At 43.0% G+C, this 18457-nt stretch overlaps 1 protein-coding gene across 6 annotated transcripts in view; it reads right to left on the bottom strand.

Moving 5' to 3' along the window:
• Nucleotides 1-18457, bottom strand: part of HDAC8 (histone deacetylase 8) — a 220873-nt gene that overhangs the window by 22081 nt on the left and 180335 nt on the right. For all 6 annotated transcript variants that reach the window (XM_072746342.1, XM_025982838.2, XM_072746350.1 and 3 more), the window contains one exon: nt 6987-7092. In XM_072746342.1, coding sequence (XP_072602443.1) covers nt 6987-7092 — 106 coding nt within the window. The remainder of the gene's footprint in view (nt 1-6986; nt 7093-18457) is intronic.

Genomic DNA, 18457 nt, shown 5'->3' with positions numbered 1-18457 from the left:
CTTAGTAATTGCTTGCTGAATGAACAAATGTGACCCTGGCCAAGTCTCACTTTTCCTCTCTGAGCCTCAGTTTCCTCATCTGGAAAATAAATAGCAGCTATTGTTCTTATTATTTCACCTGTACTGTATCTCCCCTATATCCACATCAGTTGGCTGGTCCATCTCCCCAACCCTATACTGTATAGGATGCCAATGCAGCCTCCTTCATTAAGGGTCAGAAAAGGCACATGTGCACAAGGCCTTCTATTCCCTCTTGTGTCCTCCCCCTCCTCCTCCTTCTTACCTCCTGGCCCTATTTGTCTCCTTTTCTATACCAGGCAAACTTGGGGTACAGTCTGGGAACTCAGAGCAAATGAGTTGTAACCTCCAATTACGGTGCCAACACATACACATGTGCAACTCACACTCCCTCTGCACTCCTCCACAGAAGGTTGGGTTTGGGTTGCATCACACAGAGCCAAGCAGGCTTGGGGAGCTAGCCACCCCTGGAGATTGATCACATCAGCACTGTTCCAACTTTGGAAGGTTCAGTGTGAGCCAACTCTTCTGGAGTATGTCAACCAGAGGAAAGGCAAACAAGTTTGAGCATATGAAGATGGTGTGAGGATGGTTTTACAGTAGTGGGCATGAGCTAGGCTGAGTGATCCACACTTCCTTGTGAACACTGACACATATCTTTGAGATTTATTGGCATGAAAAGAGCAATTTGTTAGAGCAAAACATAGCTTTTTCCTGTATAAAGCTAACAGCTTGAATTGATTCTCCAAGGTTTTATTTTTGTCTTTTTTTTTCCTCTTTGAAAGTCTAATGGGCAGTAAAGATGGGATAAGGTAAGGTCTAAATCTGCCTGTCCCTCCAGTCAACCTGTAGCATATGGAATGTATCTCTATAAGATGAACCTCCCCAGGTTTGATCTTTAGTAGGTTAAAAATCCCATCTTCTGTGCTTTCAGGGATGTGGTGAGAAAGAGAAAAAAACCAACCTCAAAGGCTAACAAATTCCACAAGTCATGCTGGCTAAACTCCCTCTCATAGAGTGGAGCTTAATCCATACACTTCATCACTGACATACCATCTTCCCAAATCAATCCATGCCTCCCCCTCCTTTGTTTTTAAAATGAGGGAAGGAGGGCAAAAGATACAGGGAGAAATGGCCGGCCTTGCTGAGGTTTTTATATGTAAGAATAAAGGAGAAGTCATGTAGGCAGGTTCAGGAAAATTTTTCAGAATGTAGAAAATTCAGCAGCTTTTCCACACTGACCATTGTCATGGCAACCCACTATCTGATGGCAGCATGCGTCACCAGGCTGGAGGGGCACAGTCTCAGTATAGCAGGTTAATCGGGCCATATTTAGCAACATTTGGACTTCTTTCTAGCCTTGTTTCTTCTAGGTTTAGCTGAATTTCTTTTTGGTTCTTGACTTGTGTGCTCTGCTCATTTGCATGGCTAGAACACAAGACTTTGCCAATATGAAAGAGATGGCTAAATGGAAAATCTGAACATTCCTAGTATTCTATAGCCACTCTACTTGCTGTCTGCCCTCCCTGGCTCCTCCCCACCCACTCTCAGCCATTTAATTTCTTTTCTTCTCATCAATTCTTTCCTGTACACAGTATTATCCCCCTGCCACTGCCCCAACAACTGTGACATCTACCAACCTCTGCACTCTCATCATATTCTTTTTATTGTTTTTCTATTTTCTCATTTTTAACATACAGCATCCTCGGATCTTAGGATTAGAAGGAATCTTGACAATAATCTAGTACAATCACCCTCCCCCAATGCAGAAGCCTTTCTATGATATGACAGTCAAGTGATTATCTAGCCTCTACGTGCATGTCTCCAGCAACAGAGACCTCATTCTTTTTTGGGAAGCCTGCTCCACTTTGGACAGGTTCAAAATGTTAGAAAATTCTTCCTTCTACAATAAAAATTTGCCTTTTTATAATATTTACCTGAGAGTCCTAGCTCTGTGCCCTGTGACCACATAGACTCGGTCTATGCCCTCTGCTCCGGGACAGCTCCTCAGAGATATGAAGGCCATGTTCCCCTTGTCTTCTTTTCTCCAAAAGCCCTAGCTCCTCCAATCAGATCTCTTGGAGCCTGGTCTATAGTCCTTTCCCCATCCTGACTGACCAGTAGCATGCTCCTATTTGTCTAGAGCCTATGTATGTATGTATGTATGTCTAGAGCCCTTTGAAAATGAAGTTGATACTGCATCAGCTTCTCTGGAGGCCAACTTGTCCTGGAGACTCACACTGAAGTCCACATTGACTAAAATCCTTAACTCATTCAGACAAAATGCTGCTGAGCCACATCTTCCCATCTTTTATGTGTCTAATTGCTTTGGAGGACCCAGTTCTTGGTCCATACATTTTCTTTTTCTTTCTTTCTTTTTTTTTTTTTTTTTTGTTGTTGTTGTGAAAAATTTATTTATTTATTTATATTTTTAAATTGGAGTTCAATTTGCCAACATATAGCATAACACCCAGTGCTCATCCCATCAACTGCACCCCTCAGTGCCTGTCATCCAGTCACCCCCACCCCCCACCCACCTCCCTTTCCACCACCCCTTGTTCGTTTCCCAGAATTAGGAGTCTCTCATGTTCTGTCTCCCTTTCTGATATTTCCCACTCATTTTTTCTCCTTTCCCCTTTATTCCCTTCCACTATTTTTTATATTCCCCAAATGAATGAGACCATATAATGTTTGTCCTTCTCCGATTGACTTATTTCACTCAGCATAATACCCTCCAGTTCCATCCACGTCTAAGCAAATGGTGGGTATTTGTTGTTTCTAATGGCTGAGTAATGTTCCATTGTATACATAAACCACATCTTCTTTATCCATTCATCTTTCTTTTTTTTTTAATTTATTTTTTTTAATTTTTATTTATTTATGATAGTCACAGAGAGAGAGAGAGAGAGAGAGAGAGAGAGAGATGCAGAGACACAGGCAGAGGGAGAAGCAGGCTCCATGCACCGGGAGCCCGATGTGGGATTCGATCCCGGGTCTCCAGGATCGCGCCCTGGGCCAAAGGCAGGCACCAAACCGCTGCGCCACCCAGGGATCCCCTCCAATTCATCTTTCGATGGACACCGAGGCTCCTTCCACAGGTTGGCTATTGTGGACATTGCTGCTAGAAACATCCGGGTGCAGGTGTCTCAGCATTTCACTGCATCTGTATCTTTGGGGTAAATCCCCAGCAGTGCAATGGCTGGGTCGTAGGGCAGATCTATTTTTAACTCTTTGAGGAACCTCCACACAATTTTCCAGAGTGGCTGCACCAGTTCACATTCCCACCAACAGTGCAAGAGGTTTCCCTTTTCTCCGCATCCTCTCCAACATTTGTTGTTTCCTGCCTTGTTAATTTTCCCCATTCTCACTGGTGTGAGGTGGTATCTCATTGTGGTTTTGATTTGTATTTCCCTGATGGCCAGTGATGCGGAGCATTTTCTCATGTGTTTGTTGACCATGTCTATGTCTTACTCTGTGAGATTTCTGTTCATGTCTTTTGCCCATTTCATGATTGTATTGTTTGTTTCTTTGCTGTTGAGTTTAATAAGTTCTTTATAGGGCACCTGGGTGGCTCCACGGTTGAGCATCTGCCTTTAGCTCAGGTCATGATCCCGGGGTCCTGGGGTTGAGTCCCACATCAGGCTCCTCACAGGGAGTCTGCTTCTCCCTCTGCCTATGTCTCTGCCTCTACTCTGTGTGTCTCATGAATAAATGAATAAAATCTTTAAAAAACATAAAAAAATAAGTTCTTTATAGATCTTGGATACTAGCCCTTTATCTGATATGTCATTTGCAAATATCTTCTCCCATTCTGTAGGTTGTCTTTAGTTTTGTTGATTGTTTCTTTTGCTGTGCAAAAGCTTCTTATCTTGATCAAGTCCCAATAGTTCATTTTTGCTTTGGTTTCTCTTGCCTTCATGGATGTATCTTGCAAGAAGTTACTGTGGCCAAGTTCAAAAAGGATGTTGCCTGTGTTCTCTTCTGTGATTTTGATGGAATCTTGTCTCACATTTAGAACTTTCATCCATTTTGAGTTTATCTCTGTGTATGGTGTAAGAGAATGTTCCAGTTTCATTCTTCTGCATGTGGATGTCCAATTTTCCCAGCACCATTTATTGAAGAGACTGTCTTTTTCCCAGTGGATAGTCTTTCCTGCTTTGCCAAATGTTAGTTGACCATAGAGTTGAGGGTCCACTTCTGGATTCTCTATTCTGTTCCATTGATCTATGTGTCTGTTTTTGTGCCAGTACCACACTGTCTTGATGACCACAACTTTGTAGTACAACCTGAAATCCGGCATTGTGATGCCCCCAGCTATGGTTCCTTTTTTAATATTCCCCTGGCTATTTGGGGTCTTTTCTGATTCCACACAAATCTTAAGATGATTTGCTCCAACTCTCTGAAGAAAGTCCATGGTATTTTGATAGGGATTGCATTAAATGTGTAAATTGCCCTGGGTAGCATTGACATTTTCACAATATTAATTCTTCCAAGCCATGAGCATGGAATATTTTTCCATCTCTTTGTGTCTTCCTCAATTTCTTTCAGAAGTGTTTTGTAGTTTTTAGGGTATAGATCCTTTACCTTTTTGGTTAGGTTTATTCCTACGTATCTTATGCTTTTGGGTGCAGTTGTAAATGGAATTGACTCTTAATTTCTCTTTCTTCAGTCTCATTGTTAGTGTATAGAAATGCCACATTTTCTCCAAGTTTAATTTCATTGTGCTACAATCAGAATATTGCTATAACCTGTCAGGATCTTTTAAAAATCTTGATTCACATGTAACTTACACGTCCTCTAAGATTTCCTATTATTTTTTTCCCAACTCTCAAAGTAATCTTTTATCTCAAGTCTTTTAAAAATTTATTCTTCTTGGGTTGCCTGGGTGGCTTAGCGGTTGGGCATCTGGATGGTTCAGGATGTGATCCCGGAGTCTCAGGATTGAGTCCCACATCAGGCTCTCTGCATGGAGCCTGCTTCTCCTCCCCTTTCCTGTGTCTCTGCCTCTCTGTGTGTCTCTCATGAATAAATAAAATCTTTTAAAAAATTTATTACTCTTCTATGTTCCTTACCTTTCCTAATTCTCTTCCCTTTGAATTACCTTCCTTATGTCTTCTCTCCCTTATTATTTCCATTTCTCCAATAGCAAGATGTCATCATTCTGGAGATATGTGTCTGGGTATGTGTGCAAGAAAGCATGAGGCATACAGATATCTGCACATATGTAGGTGTGAGCAAGAAGCTGCAGAGGCTTGTTTAGTTTCTCTGTTTCTATTGCTTTGTCTGTTCTCTACCAGGATTTAGAGGCTGGATGGGGGGAAAATGGCAAGGTTGAAGAAGAGGGGTAAGAGAAGTTGGTCCAGGATCAGTCCCAAAGGAAACAGAAAAAGTGTCCTGGGTCTGTGAGGGGCAGGAAGAAATTAGGGTTGGAGCACTAGTGTTAATCAGGGCTGCAGCACAATGAGAAGGATTGGCAAAAGGCCAGGAATAGAAAGAGTTTAAAGGCCTTAAAGACTGCACAAGGGAGGAGGATTTGGTTAGGAAGTGAGAATTTGTGGGGTTGATATCTACCGAGAAGCTAGAGGGAGGTGGCTTGAAACTATAGGGTCAAGAGAAGGCTGAGTGTTATGGGACACCCCAGAGAGGTGATAAGCATTGCTGTGAGCTTAACCTTACAGGCCTTTGACTTATGAGCTTAGAAAATTTTCTCTGGCCAAAGGAGTCTGGGACATGGAGACCCTGCCCAAGGACTTGGCTGTTGTCACAAACTGGACACTACTAAAGGATAGGGTCTCAATATAACCCTCAGCAAAAACTCCCTAGGACACAATGTATTCCCTCAGACTACCTCTGATACAGTACAGGCCTCCCTTTCATGCTGGATTCTATTCCAACTAGGGAGTCAAAGGTAGGAGAATTGTTGCTATCTTGGTCGTTATATGAATAAGCATGGGAATTTCACTCTACAAGATGGGCGATATGATACCCTTATCTTGTTAACACTACAATTAGGATCCAAAAAAATATGCACACATACATACAAATTCAATTAAACAGGAAAATGGGTCACCAGAACGACGTTATAATGTAGATAAAGTGAATTGAGTTGTGGAGTAGCAATTGGGGTTAGGAGGGAGGCTCTACTGGAAAGCTAAGGGCAGCATCCTTAAATAGCTGGTGGACAGTGTGATCAAAAGGATAATAACCTGATGATTGCCATTTCCCTCTGGCCAGAAGCCAGAATAATTGTAGGCTAGGCTGAGGGGAGGGCAGGATAGGGCAACAATTCCATCTCCAGTGCTCTGTTTAAGACTGGGGAGCCCACCCTCAGGGCACCAGAATATCCACTGTAGGTGGACAGTCTCTCAAGGCCATACTGGACCAACTAACTACACTGGAACACAATGTCTGTGAGCCCCTCCTTCCTTCTACCTTAAGTCTGAATTGGCTTGAACTTCCCTCATTTTAAAGAGGGTTTTGACATGCCTGGGTGGCTCAGCGGTTCAGTGTCTGCCTTCAGCTCAGGGTGTGATTCCGGGATCCAGGATCGAGTCCCATATCGGGCTCCCTGCATGGAGCCTGCTTCTCCCTCTGCCTGTGTCTCTGCCTCTCTTTCTCTCCCTCTCTCGAATAAATAAACGAAATCTTCAAAAAATAGGGTTTTACTGTTGCTCTTTTAAAAGGAAAAGGTTCCAGGGCACACTTTAGAACTGGTCTTTCACTGGAGGTGCCTAAAGGTAAACCTTTTGTCCCCCTGAAGGTGACATTAACTAGCCAAATGACAATCCCATCAGAGTGGTCAGTGTGGAATTCCAACTACAAGCTATCAGGCCAAGAAGATGTTTCCCTTCTAAGTCAGTGAAATGATTAGCCACCAAAAGACAAATGGTATTTAGGGAAGCCCCCACTGATGGGCCACCACAAGCTGGGTGGCATGAGGAGGGCAAGACTTGAGGGGTGGTGCTCACCTTTGATGTAGTTGAGGATTTGCTGTACTCGGTGGGGCTCATTGCGGTCTGGCCGGCAGCTTGGCGTGATTTCCAACACATAATCAGGACCATATGCTGTGAAAAACTGTAAGGAAAAGGGAAAGGCCAAAAAAAAAAAAAAAAAAAAGCTAAACCACAGAAAACCTCCAAATCGAACTACATACACACAGAAACAATCAAAAGAAACCATCACTATTGACAAGGCAAGGGAGGCCCAGGGGGGCTGAGCAGGATGATACAGCAGGCAGCCCTGTTCTTGTGGTACCATTTCTCTTGTTCAAAACCTGCAGTGACAGTTCACTGGTAAATTATTTAACTTGTTGTTCAAGATTCTCTCTGCTTAGGTCTTAACTTTTTTCTCTAGCCTTAGTTCTTACTGCCTCTTGTTCTCTAGTCACACTGGCCTGCTCTGGGCTCTCCCAAATCACACCATGCTTTGTCACCCCTTAGGATCTTTGCCATTGCTCTTTGTTTGGGCTGCAAAGGCACCCCCCCCCCAATTCCTGCTGCTTGTGTAAAACCTCCCCATCCTTCTAGGCACAGCTCAAATGTCACCTCCTTCACAAAGCTGTCCCTTATTTTCTAACAACTCCCAGAATGTTCTGTTGGTACCTTTTTTTTGGCCCTTGTTCAACAAATAGTGCTTGCCTGCATATCACATGTGGGTCACTGTGCTGGTTGCTGAGGAGACTATAAAGATGGGCACGATCTCCTCTGGGATCCACTAAGTCTTCATAAGCACATTTTGCATTGGATAGAGGTTTTTCAAAAGTGACCTGATCTCCCTGCACTGGAATGTCAGCTCCTTGAGGGCAGGCAGCATTTATGTCTTATTCACATCCTAATCCTCACGGACTATGGCAGTTGCCTGTTAGTGTTGGTTGCCTTGAATTCCCTGACCCAGGAATGTCAAGCAAGTGTAGTTTCTCCAATTTTTCTTTCTCTGTAGTAGAGTTTATTTGTTTTTAAATTCAGGGAATCAAAATAAAGGTTTTTGGATTCTATTTCTAGCTCACTAGATGATTCCTTGTGACCTCTGGTAAGTCACAATATCTGATTCAGCTTCTCTATTAGGGCCCGCTTGGGGAAAAACACTCCACGACAAAGGGAATCATTCAATTGGGATAAGTCTTTGAATGAGAAGTATGCAAAACTACTATTTCAGCTTAGTTTTTAACAGAAATAGTATTTGTGCATAGTCTCTGGAGAGAGAGCATATGGTCCTTAACGTTACATGCTTTCAATAGTGATACTGTTAGGCAGTAAGTAAAACAGGGGGATTCAAATTCCATGGGAAAAATGGTAGACAGTGCATGAAAAAAGGGATCTGGATATGTGTCATGAATTTGAGAGAAGCCCAGGGTTATTGCATTTGCCACGAAATTATCCTTGTTCAGAGTCTGGAAGTATGTCTGGCACCATGGGAGAGGTTGTGGAAGATCTCTAAGGATTCTAAGAGTATCTTTATGGAATTCATGGGTAATTTGATGGGTAGATGGCTTTTGCACATCCATGATGGAAAACTCTACACACTTAATTGTAAGGAAAATGTCCAAGACTCTCTCAATGTTAATTATAATGCCTTTTTAAAAATGGATGGACATGGAAAGGGAAGAGGGGCCTTCCTGCTGGAGTAATTACGTTCTGATGCCTGAAGCTCTGAGTTCTGGAGATAGAAGAAGCCTTGAGTGGAGATCATCTTCACCAAACCCATATATGGAAAACACAAGAGGGGTTACCTGGGGGATACATTCAGAAACTAACCTCCTATTATGATCAAAGAAACTTGAGAAGTTTGTATTTTTAGCTAAGGAGGGCCCCTCAGTCCAAGTTTGAGGATCTCGTGGGCTTGGCTCTGGAAAGGAAGGTTTCAAACAGGCGCTCTCTCCTTAGGCGACCTCTTTTCCTCCAAGGGGTGTCAAGTAGTACACTCATTTCACGGGTATGGAAAGATGGGTTTAGAGAGAGCAATAGAAGAAAGACAGATGCAATGCAGTAACCACTCTGTGAGAGGACTCAAATCCCTAACATCAAAGTGCTATAAAAATCAGAGGCAGGGGACGCCTGGGTGGCTCAGCGGTTGAGCGTCCGCCTTCGGATCAGGGCATGATCCTCGGATCCCGGATTGAGTCCCACTTTGGGCTCCCTATAAGGAGCCTACTTCTCCCTCTGCCTATGTCTTTGCCTCTCTCTCTGTGTCGCTCATGAATAAATAAATCTTTTAAAAAAATCAGAGGCAGGATGCCTCCCTGTATAGGAGGGGAGAATGTTCTGCCTCCATCTATGAAGGCAGAGGAACACTGTTGATCCTCCGTCAGCAAGACATGTTGTGAGCTGTTTAGGGCTGAGTGTTTGAAACAATATGCCTGCACTGTGAATGCCTACAATGTGGTTACCCATACTCTACTGCTTTAGTTCCTTCTTTAACTAAGAGCACACGGTTGCAAGATGGTCAGCTGGGGTCAGAACTGACTCCTATGTAACAAAACTCAGTTTGACTGGGATTAAGGCTCTTGATCTGGCTGCATTAGCACGTGGCTTTAACTAACTCATTATTTACCCATTCTTTGCTGAGGCAGGCTAGTTGCAGGTAATAACCAAGCCTGGGTTCTTAGACATCTCTCCACCTTTGCCAATGAAATATTATGCCCAGGTCCTGCTTATTGGCATTATTCTTAGGCTAGGGGACATTGATGATTTAAGAAAGTCTCTGTTTTGTGATCAAGTTCAACATGGCAGCTGGCTGGTCCCAGCGTTAGGAGGCTTTGTTTGGGGCCAAGGGAAGGGATGGGCAACTGGAAGGGAGAGGCTATATCTAAGGCAAAGGTGTTGCCCTATTTCCCCCTCTGTCTCTCTCATGGCATTTCGCTGTTTCTGTGTTATATCATGCTTTTATTTTGGCACTCGTTAACCCTTTTCTACTAGAGTTTGAACTCTGCAAAGGCAGGAACTTCTGTCATACACTCTGTAGAATTGAACTCAAGTCATCAAAGGTTCCCCTTAGACCTTTATTTTAAAGTTATGTTAAATGAAATTCATTCACAAAAGATTTAGCTGGCTGTTCAGTTAATTCTGTGGAATAATGCAAAGGGCCAACTCATGATATTAACAGCTTTTCTGGACTCTTGAGGCAGCATGATGAGGTGGAAAGAGCACTGGCTTTAGATTCAGACAGAGCTGGATGTTCTATCAGGATTTAGTCATGTGCCTCAGGCGAGCTGCTTAATCTCTCTTTTGTCATTGCTACCAGAGGAATGATAATAAATGCTGACCTGGCTGGGTTGTTAGAAACCACTGAGATGATATAAACAAAAGGGCCTAGCACAGGGCCCAGAACATAGTAGGACTTCAGTCAATGTGAATTCCCTTTTCCTGAGGCAAGAGGCCCTTACCTAACTGGTGCCTCACCCATACCCTGGGGGATTTGGGGCCAACTACTCGGGGTGGCTATGCAGAAAGAAGAATCTGTTCCTCCTGCTAGACAAAGCCCAGCAGCCCCAGCGTCCTCTCCACTTGCTTAAACGGTTAGCTCCACCTAGGGCCTGTGGAGAAACTGACTTCTCTCACCGTTTCCTGCCCTATGCTCCCGCCACTTGTTACTGGAGAGGTGGAAAGGAAATCTGATCACATAAGGCAAAGGAGATAGTGTTGTGGAGGGATTTGGCCAGCACTAGAAATAGCTTGAGGCCCCACCCTGAAACTGCCCTGCAGCCCTGAAGAGGAAAGGAAATGGGCAGGCAGCAGTCCCATTCCCAGACAGGTGGAGCGAGGATAAAAGAGGCCAGCTGGCCTTCCAGTCAAAATGCTGACTTTGATCTCAGCAAAGGAAGGAGGGAAGTGCTAACCCTTCTCCACTGCTTCCCCTTTTCCCTCAGCACTCCTTTTGCTTTTTGAGTTTCAGTTTATACTTTTTTTGAGGGGAACACAGTAGTAGGAAGGAGGCAAATGGAAAGTATGAAGTGGGGCTGAGGGATGGGAACTGAAGGTAATGGCGACTGTAGGGTAGTTGATCCTTTCTGGACCCAAAAGTCAATTAATAAAAAAATGAAATAGCTCAGTTCTCATTCAGGTCAGCCCAGCTCAAGGCACTTTTCTTCATCACTCCTTTCTAGCTATTGCTCATGCAATGCAAACAGTATATATACACTTAGATATTCAGTCAAGAAGATATTTAGAAGAAGTCTTAAATTTGCTTTTATTGCCTCATAATTCAATTTGGTCACAGGAAACCAAGCCATAGACCTGGAGCTGCCAATCCTTTTATCCTTCTTTCTTCCTACTACATGCTTGACCAAGTAAGTTCATGGGTTACAAAGACAGTAAGACGTGTTTAGTAGGAAGAGTTATTATAGAATAGTGTGATGAGAGGTACAACAATAAGACTAAAGATAAAAGTAAGAAAAACATTTATTAAAGGCTTATATGTATCAGGCACCTAAAGTGTCTCAGCACTTTTTATAACTAACTTAGTTCTCACAACCAACCCATATGGGGGTACTATAATTATTTCCATTTTAAGATGAAGATTTGAAGTGCAGAATAGTCAGATAACTTGACAGAGGTCACACAGCATGTGTAGTGCTGAGGTTTGAACCCAGGTCATTCTGGAGATCAGCACTACCTATAGGAAGCCTTTAAATTACCTCAGGAAAAATGATTGTATAGGGGGGTGTAGTCTGCAAATAGGGTATGGTGGTTGGGAGGGAGGCATTCCCAAGAAAGCCTGGGCAAAGGCAAGGAGCATGGAACAGAAGAGAACATTTTAGGCATTGAAATTAATCTGATATGGCTTGAGAGTAGGGCATAAGGAGAATTAGGACATGAGTCTGGGAAGGCAGGCATGAGTTTCACAGTAGGTGCTGCCCACTCCCCGCACTCAGGCATTTGGCCTTATTCCAGACTAGAAGGTTCATGAGGGCAGAACACTGTTTTGCTCCCTGCTGTATTGCCAGTTCCCAAAGCAGTGCTTGTGCCTAGTAGTTGGTAAATAACTATTTGTGGGATAAGGAAATGAAAACCTGGGGGAGTTTATAAATGAGGGAATGGATAGGTCACCTGTTTCCTTTAGAAGACTCATTGGCTACAGGGTGGAGAATGGAACAGCATTTGAGGGGAGAAATGCAAGTAGGGAGACCAGTGAGAAGGCTGGTGTAGAGCCATGATGAGTGGTATCTGGACATGAACCATAACAGTTGTGGGAGGAATGGAGAGATTGAAAAACTGAAAAAATATCATCAATAGGACTGAACAATAAATTAGATGTGGAAAGTAAGAAAGAAGAGAGAGTCAAGGATTTCCTGACTTTGTAAGAAGTGCATTAATGAGATGAGGAGTATAGGCAGAGGACAAGGGCTTGTGGTAAGGTATATGTGTATGTGGGGAGTTCAGCAGGAAGCATTTTGAGGGTCAGGATTCTAATGATATAGTGCTCTGGTATTTAGGGGACAGGTTGGGCCTATGATACAGGATACATTTTAGAGATTTGGGGGTTGTTAGTGATAAACAAATTGGATGAGAATTGCCGACAAACTGCCTTGGCTGGCAGGAGAGGCTTACTGCAGAGAGAGAAGGGAAGAGAAACAAAGAAAGAGTCATGGAGAACAGCCAATACTTCAGAGGTGGACAGAGGGAGTGGGAACAGTTCTGGCGACAATTTGAGATATTACAGAGATATTAAGTAAAAGGAAGGCAGTCTTCTGAATTGTCCATGAGAAGCAGAACTTTGCTGTAGTCAAGTCAGTGGAGGGTGTGGACAAGGCCTGACTGGAGTGGACTGGAGAGTCAGAACAGGAGGAAGTGGAGATGAAAATGATGGTATGAATATACTTTTTAAGAGATTGACATGGGGTAGGGCTGGGGTAAGGTGGATGATTTAAGATGAGAAGGTCTTAAGTATATTTATAGGCTGAAGAGAAGGGCCCATAAGATAGGAGTCGGAGGCAGCCTGATAGGGATTTAGAGTTAGTTATGTTTGTCTTTCTGGCCCCAGAGCTCCACAAGGGAAGAATACTGTTTTATTCATATTTATCTTACCTATAACTCCTAGCATAGGGCCTGGAAAATAACAGGCGCTCAATTCATGTTTGTTGAATGAAGAAGATAAAATGTGTTTGGGATTCCGAGAAAATTTGCATCCAGTAGAGAGAATTAGGGTCTTTTTTTTTTTTTGAGAATTAGGGTCTTGAAAGACAGGGTGATTGCAAACTGGCAGGAATGGGATGGGCTGGGAGGTAGTCAGTGGAAGCAAGAGACTGCTGGACAAATCTGGGGACCAGCAAGGATTGTGGGTTAGCTGAGGTTGGCAAAGGAGAGCATCAGAGGCCTGAATCCCAGGTTGAGGAGACAGGACTTGCTGTAACAGGCACTGGGGCAGCCTCAGGATTAGATCTGTGCCTTAGGAAACCTGGGAGCAAGCATAGAAAGGCTGGGTGACCAGTGTGGTAGCTTTTGCAATAGTTCAAGGGAGAGATAACAAGGGCTTGAACAAGGGTGATTTTTGTGGAGATGGAGAGAATGGGAAAGAGACATTGTAAAGGTAGACTCACCAGAACTTTTTTTTTATTGGTGTTCAATTTGCCAACATATAGCATAACACCCAGTGCTTATCCCATCAACTGCCTCCCTCAGTGCTCGTCACCCAGTCACCCCCACCCCCCGCCCACCTCCCTTTCTACCACCCCTTGTTCGTTTCCCAGAATTAGGAGTCTCTCATGTTCTGTCTCCCTTTCTGATATTTCCCACTCATTTTTTCTCCTTTCTCCTTTATTCCCTTTCACTATTTTTTATATTCCCCAAATGAATGAGACCATATAATGTTTGTCCTTCTCCGATTGACTTATTTCACTCAGCATAATACCCTCCAGTTCCATCCACGTCAAAGCAAATGGTGGGTATTTGTCGTCACCAGGACTTTTGTAATTGATTGGCTGGGGAGGAAAGGAGACAATGGAGAAGTCAAAGTTGACTCCCAGGTTTTGAGTCTGGCTGAGCTGGAGAATTCCTGTGCCACTGACAGAGCTGGGGTAAATTAGCATAAAGAGCTAGTATGGCTAGGGGAAGGCAATGGGATTGGGTTTAGTTGGGTTTGAGATTATAAGAGGGAATCTGGATCACTATGCCTAGCAGGCAGCTGAAGATGTGATGATGGTGTATGGAAGTGAGGTCATGGCTGAGGACTAACGTGGTAGGGGGATAAAAAGATCCAATGAATAGGGCAAGATAAGAACAGCTAGAGAGAAAGAAAGAGAACAGTAAAGTGAAATCTCACAGTCTTAGGGATGAGATTCAGCATGAGGAAGATGCTTAAAGGAATACGCTCCCGTGGTTAAACCAGTATTCCTTTCTCCTAGTCGCTAGGGGAAACAGTTATACTGCTTCTAGCCAGCCCTCTTTTTATAATACTCCAAGCCCCTCTAAAATTTTTCATTGTTAACTCAAGGTTTGCCTTTTCCTAAAAATTAGACTTGATTCCACTAGGGTAAGCCTAAGGTCTGTGCCAATTCCTCTTTTTCTTTTTAAAGATTTTATTTATTTATTTATTTATTTATTTATTTATTTATTTATTTATTTATGAGAGAGAGAGAGAGAGAGAGAGAGAGAGAGAGAGAGAGAGAGAGACAGCGCACCAGAGAGCACACAAGCAAGGGGGAGGGGCAGGGGGGGAGAAGCCGACTCTACCCAAGCAGGGAGCCCTATGCAATGCGGGGCTTGATCCTAGGACCCTGGGATCATGACCTGAGCAGAATGCAGGCACTTAACCGACTGAGACGACCAGGACCCCCTGTGCCAATCCCTCTTATAGATCCCTGAGACTTTACTCTGCTTTCAGCTGGGGAAGTTGGCTGGTGACTGTGACGTGAGCCCTAACCAGGAAGAGCATTTCTTGTCCTGAATTACTCTGTGAACAGAACTCATCACAACCAGAATAACATAGCACCAGTGCTTTGAACCATAATATGGTCTTGTATGATGCTTCTCAGCCTTTCCTATATCACCAATTACTCCATCAAAGAGCCTTGGCCTAACCATGATGGAAACAAAAAAGTTCTCCTTTCCCCAGAAAAAAATTCTGTTTACAGGAAATTCAGTTATTATATATATCATTTATGGTACATTTTAAGAACATAAAATTGCAGTGGTATTATTAGGGGTACATTTTATTACCATGGCTTTATAACACAAACAAACAAAAATAATAACCCCATCAGCTGTTGGACTGAACTGGCAGGAAGCAGCACTTCAAAGGCAATTGCTTGTAGGCAGGGGAATGGGGAATTAGGAGTGTTCAGTGTATAACCAAGAGAGGTTAGGAAGATACGGCTGTTGGAGATAAGACGTTACCACGGTGGACATGAGGATGGAAACCAAGCATCCCATCTAGACTACATCTGTATTCCATCTGCATTAATCATTTCATCCCTTGGACACAGAGTTAGCACTTAAGAACTGTTTTATGGGGGCAGCCCGGGTGGTTCAGCGGCTTAGTGCCGCCTTCAGCCCAGGGCGTGATCCTGGAGACCCAGGATTGAGTCTTACATCGGGCTCCCTTCATGGAGCCTGCTCCTCCCTCTGCTTGTGTCTCTGCCTCCCTCTCTCCCTCTCCCCATGTCTCTCACGAATAAATAAAATCTTAAAAAAAAAAAGAACTGTTTTATGGTGAGGCTCCAGTGCCCAAAAATGTTTGAATGAATGAGAGAATGAATGAATACGCCATGGAAACAGTTTTATTATTCAGATGTTTTAATGGCATTTTAACTATTGGTATAGAAAATGTTTATTAAGCAAAATAATCAGGTAAACCGGGGGAATGTTAGCTTATTTGAACACCAATTCTGTTTAAACAAAGCATATGTCCAGTGTTAACTAGCCTTATTTCACTACCTAAAGTACTTATAGGCTTCATGAACACATATATAGGACCCTTTAGTGTATTATTTATTCACTAAGGTCAATCCACAGTAATTTGTGTGTGTTATGTGGTTATGTGTATATGTGTGTTTGTGTTTGTGCGTGTTCTATTAGGTGCTGAGTAAGAGATATAAACTTTAACCATGGCTTTGGACTTCCAGCCCAGTTGGGCTTTCCATTACACCATGAAGCAATCAGCATGGTTAAAAAAGTGAGCTTTCTGGAGTATTACGGGATGAGCCCTAAATTTTTGCTCCACCGTTTACTAGCTGTATGGCCTTAGATAAGTCACCTGACTGTTGTGTCTTGCCTTTCTTTATTTGTAAAATGGGGACAATAACAGAATGTACCTTACAGAGTTGTTGTGACAATAAATGAATTAATTCATGTAAAGCACTTAGAACAGTGCCTGGAGCATAGTGAATGCTCAGTAAATGTTATTTAATGCTAGATCATAATATTATTTTATTGTGTTTTATCAACTGTGTAAAGAAACAGGAGTTCTGCATGTAGTGGACAGTAGTAAAATTAGATTTCTTTAAAAATGCCCCTTGAGACTGCATGGGGGTGAGTTCCAAAGAGCTTATTCTGTATCTACAAACCCTGAAATCAGGAAGAGGGCAGAGAGATCAAGAAGAGAAGGATACCCCCAAATGAAAGGGATTAAAAAAACTAAATGGAAGAGAGAAGAAGGGAATGAGGAATTGGAAGTGGTGGGATCGAACAAGAAAGGCAGGGGAACAAAGGTGACAGAAAGGAGAAGAGATGAATATGGAGTACATTGTTGAGGGAAGGAAAGAGGTACAGAGGAGGTGGCAAAAGAGACAAGGATGGGTAGCTGCCACTTGACTAGGGTAGCTTCAGGGGTTTGGGAAAGGGTCTGGCCAAGACTAATACCTTCCCCACATCACTGCTGGTCCTCACATTTCCACTATTAGAGAGAATTCCTCCTTCAGAAATATGTGCAGGGCCAACTTTGGTTATACCATATGTCTCTGTTAATTAAATGAGTATTTTGGAAACAAGCCTACACATGAAGCTTTTTTTTTACATCAACTTTTCCTTAAGGTGGGAATGGAAGAGGGGAGAGTATAGAGATATTGCTTTACCTGGCTGGCTGCTGGACAAGTATTAAGATGACCTTGAAAATGGATTCTACTGGCAGATTGGTAAATGCTCCCTTGGCTTGATCTTTATACTACTCCAAGCAACTACCCTCTGTCTATACCTTCACTCCTGAACTTATTCAAATGCCTCTTTTTTTCACCACCTGGACCACTTCATTTCTCAGACACTTTAGTCTACAGCTGTCTGTCTTCTTCCTCACATCTCCACTGAAATGTTTTATAGAAAAAGGATGACAAAGAGATTTCAGCTTGTTGGCAACTCTGATTGATAGGTAGTAGCTGCTTGGGGTACTGTGTTGGGAAGGGTTCTGAGGCTGTGTCTAGGTTCATCAAGAAAATTCCACAATCACTTTGTCATGTAATTCACGGGGGTACATGGTGTCAGTGTGGGGGCTGGGGAGATGTAGTCATATGTGTCCTATATTTGCTATACCTGCTTTAGGAGACCAAGAGTGACCTCCTAATTGCCAACCTATTGTCTTCTTTTCAGTTATCACTTATCCTATTTGATCTCTTTCCAGCACATATCATCAACTACCCCCCTCATTTGTGGCATTATCTTCTCTTTCATCACCACCGCTCTTCCTTCTCAGTCTCCTTCCCTGGGTCATCTTCCTTCACTTGTCTCTTAACAGGTGCCTTGGGTTTTGCTCTCAGCTTTTCCCCCTTTCTCTGCAAGAGTTTACACTTCTTGCTGTTGTTTTAATCACTTATATGCAGGAGATCTACATCCATGGGTTCATTATTTATCCCCAGGCTCTGGCTTGCATTTATAACTGTCTGCTTGACATTTCTACCTGGAAAACTTGAATTCTTGGTATGTGATACTTAATGCATTCCAAGTGGAGCAAATACAGTACAAGTCTTTCCAAAGAGAACGTTCATCTTCTCTTTTTGTTCACTCAGCACCATAGGTGAGTTCCATCATACAGTAAGTTCCTCAGCAAAAAGGTTTGAACTTACAACCGTCAATGGGTCAGTCTGCTTGTACTTAGTTTAGAGGCACAGGATTTTGTGCTTTCAAAATACCTAAGGTGATATGGGATTCAGGGATAGAGATTAGGGGATCTCATTTTTATGAGACATTCTCATTGTTTGATGAGTAATGATTTTTTTCCCTCTCCATTTGTCAGGTGAAAGAAAAAACCCATGTCTAACCATGTGCAAGAAGACAGAGTTTTTCTCAGGGGGCAGCTGGATAACTAGCAATATGTTTTGGTTACTGTTTGAAAACACTTACTGGTTATGTGTTTGGGTAGGATGCAGGGTGGGAGGTGCTCGAAGACAATGATGAAGCAGACAATCCCTGGCCTTGAGGAGCTTACAGTCTAGTAGAGAAGGCAGACATCTAAAGGAGTAACTACAAGAAGATGAGAGTTAGAGGTGAATCATTTCTCTAGAGCTATGGAAACTCGA

Source organism: Vulpes vulpes, unplaced genomic scaffold (assembly GCF_048418805.1).
Source record: "Vulpes vulpes isolate BD-2025 unplaced genomic scaffold, VulVul3 u000000690, whole genome shotgun sequence".
Lineage (NCBI taxonomy): Eukaryota > Metazoa > Chordata > Mammalia > Carnivora > Canidae > Vulpes > Vulpes vulpes.
This window is presented reverse-complemented; position numbering and strand designations above follow the sequence as displayed.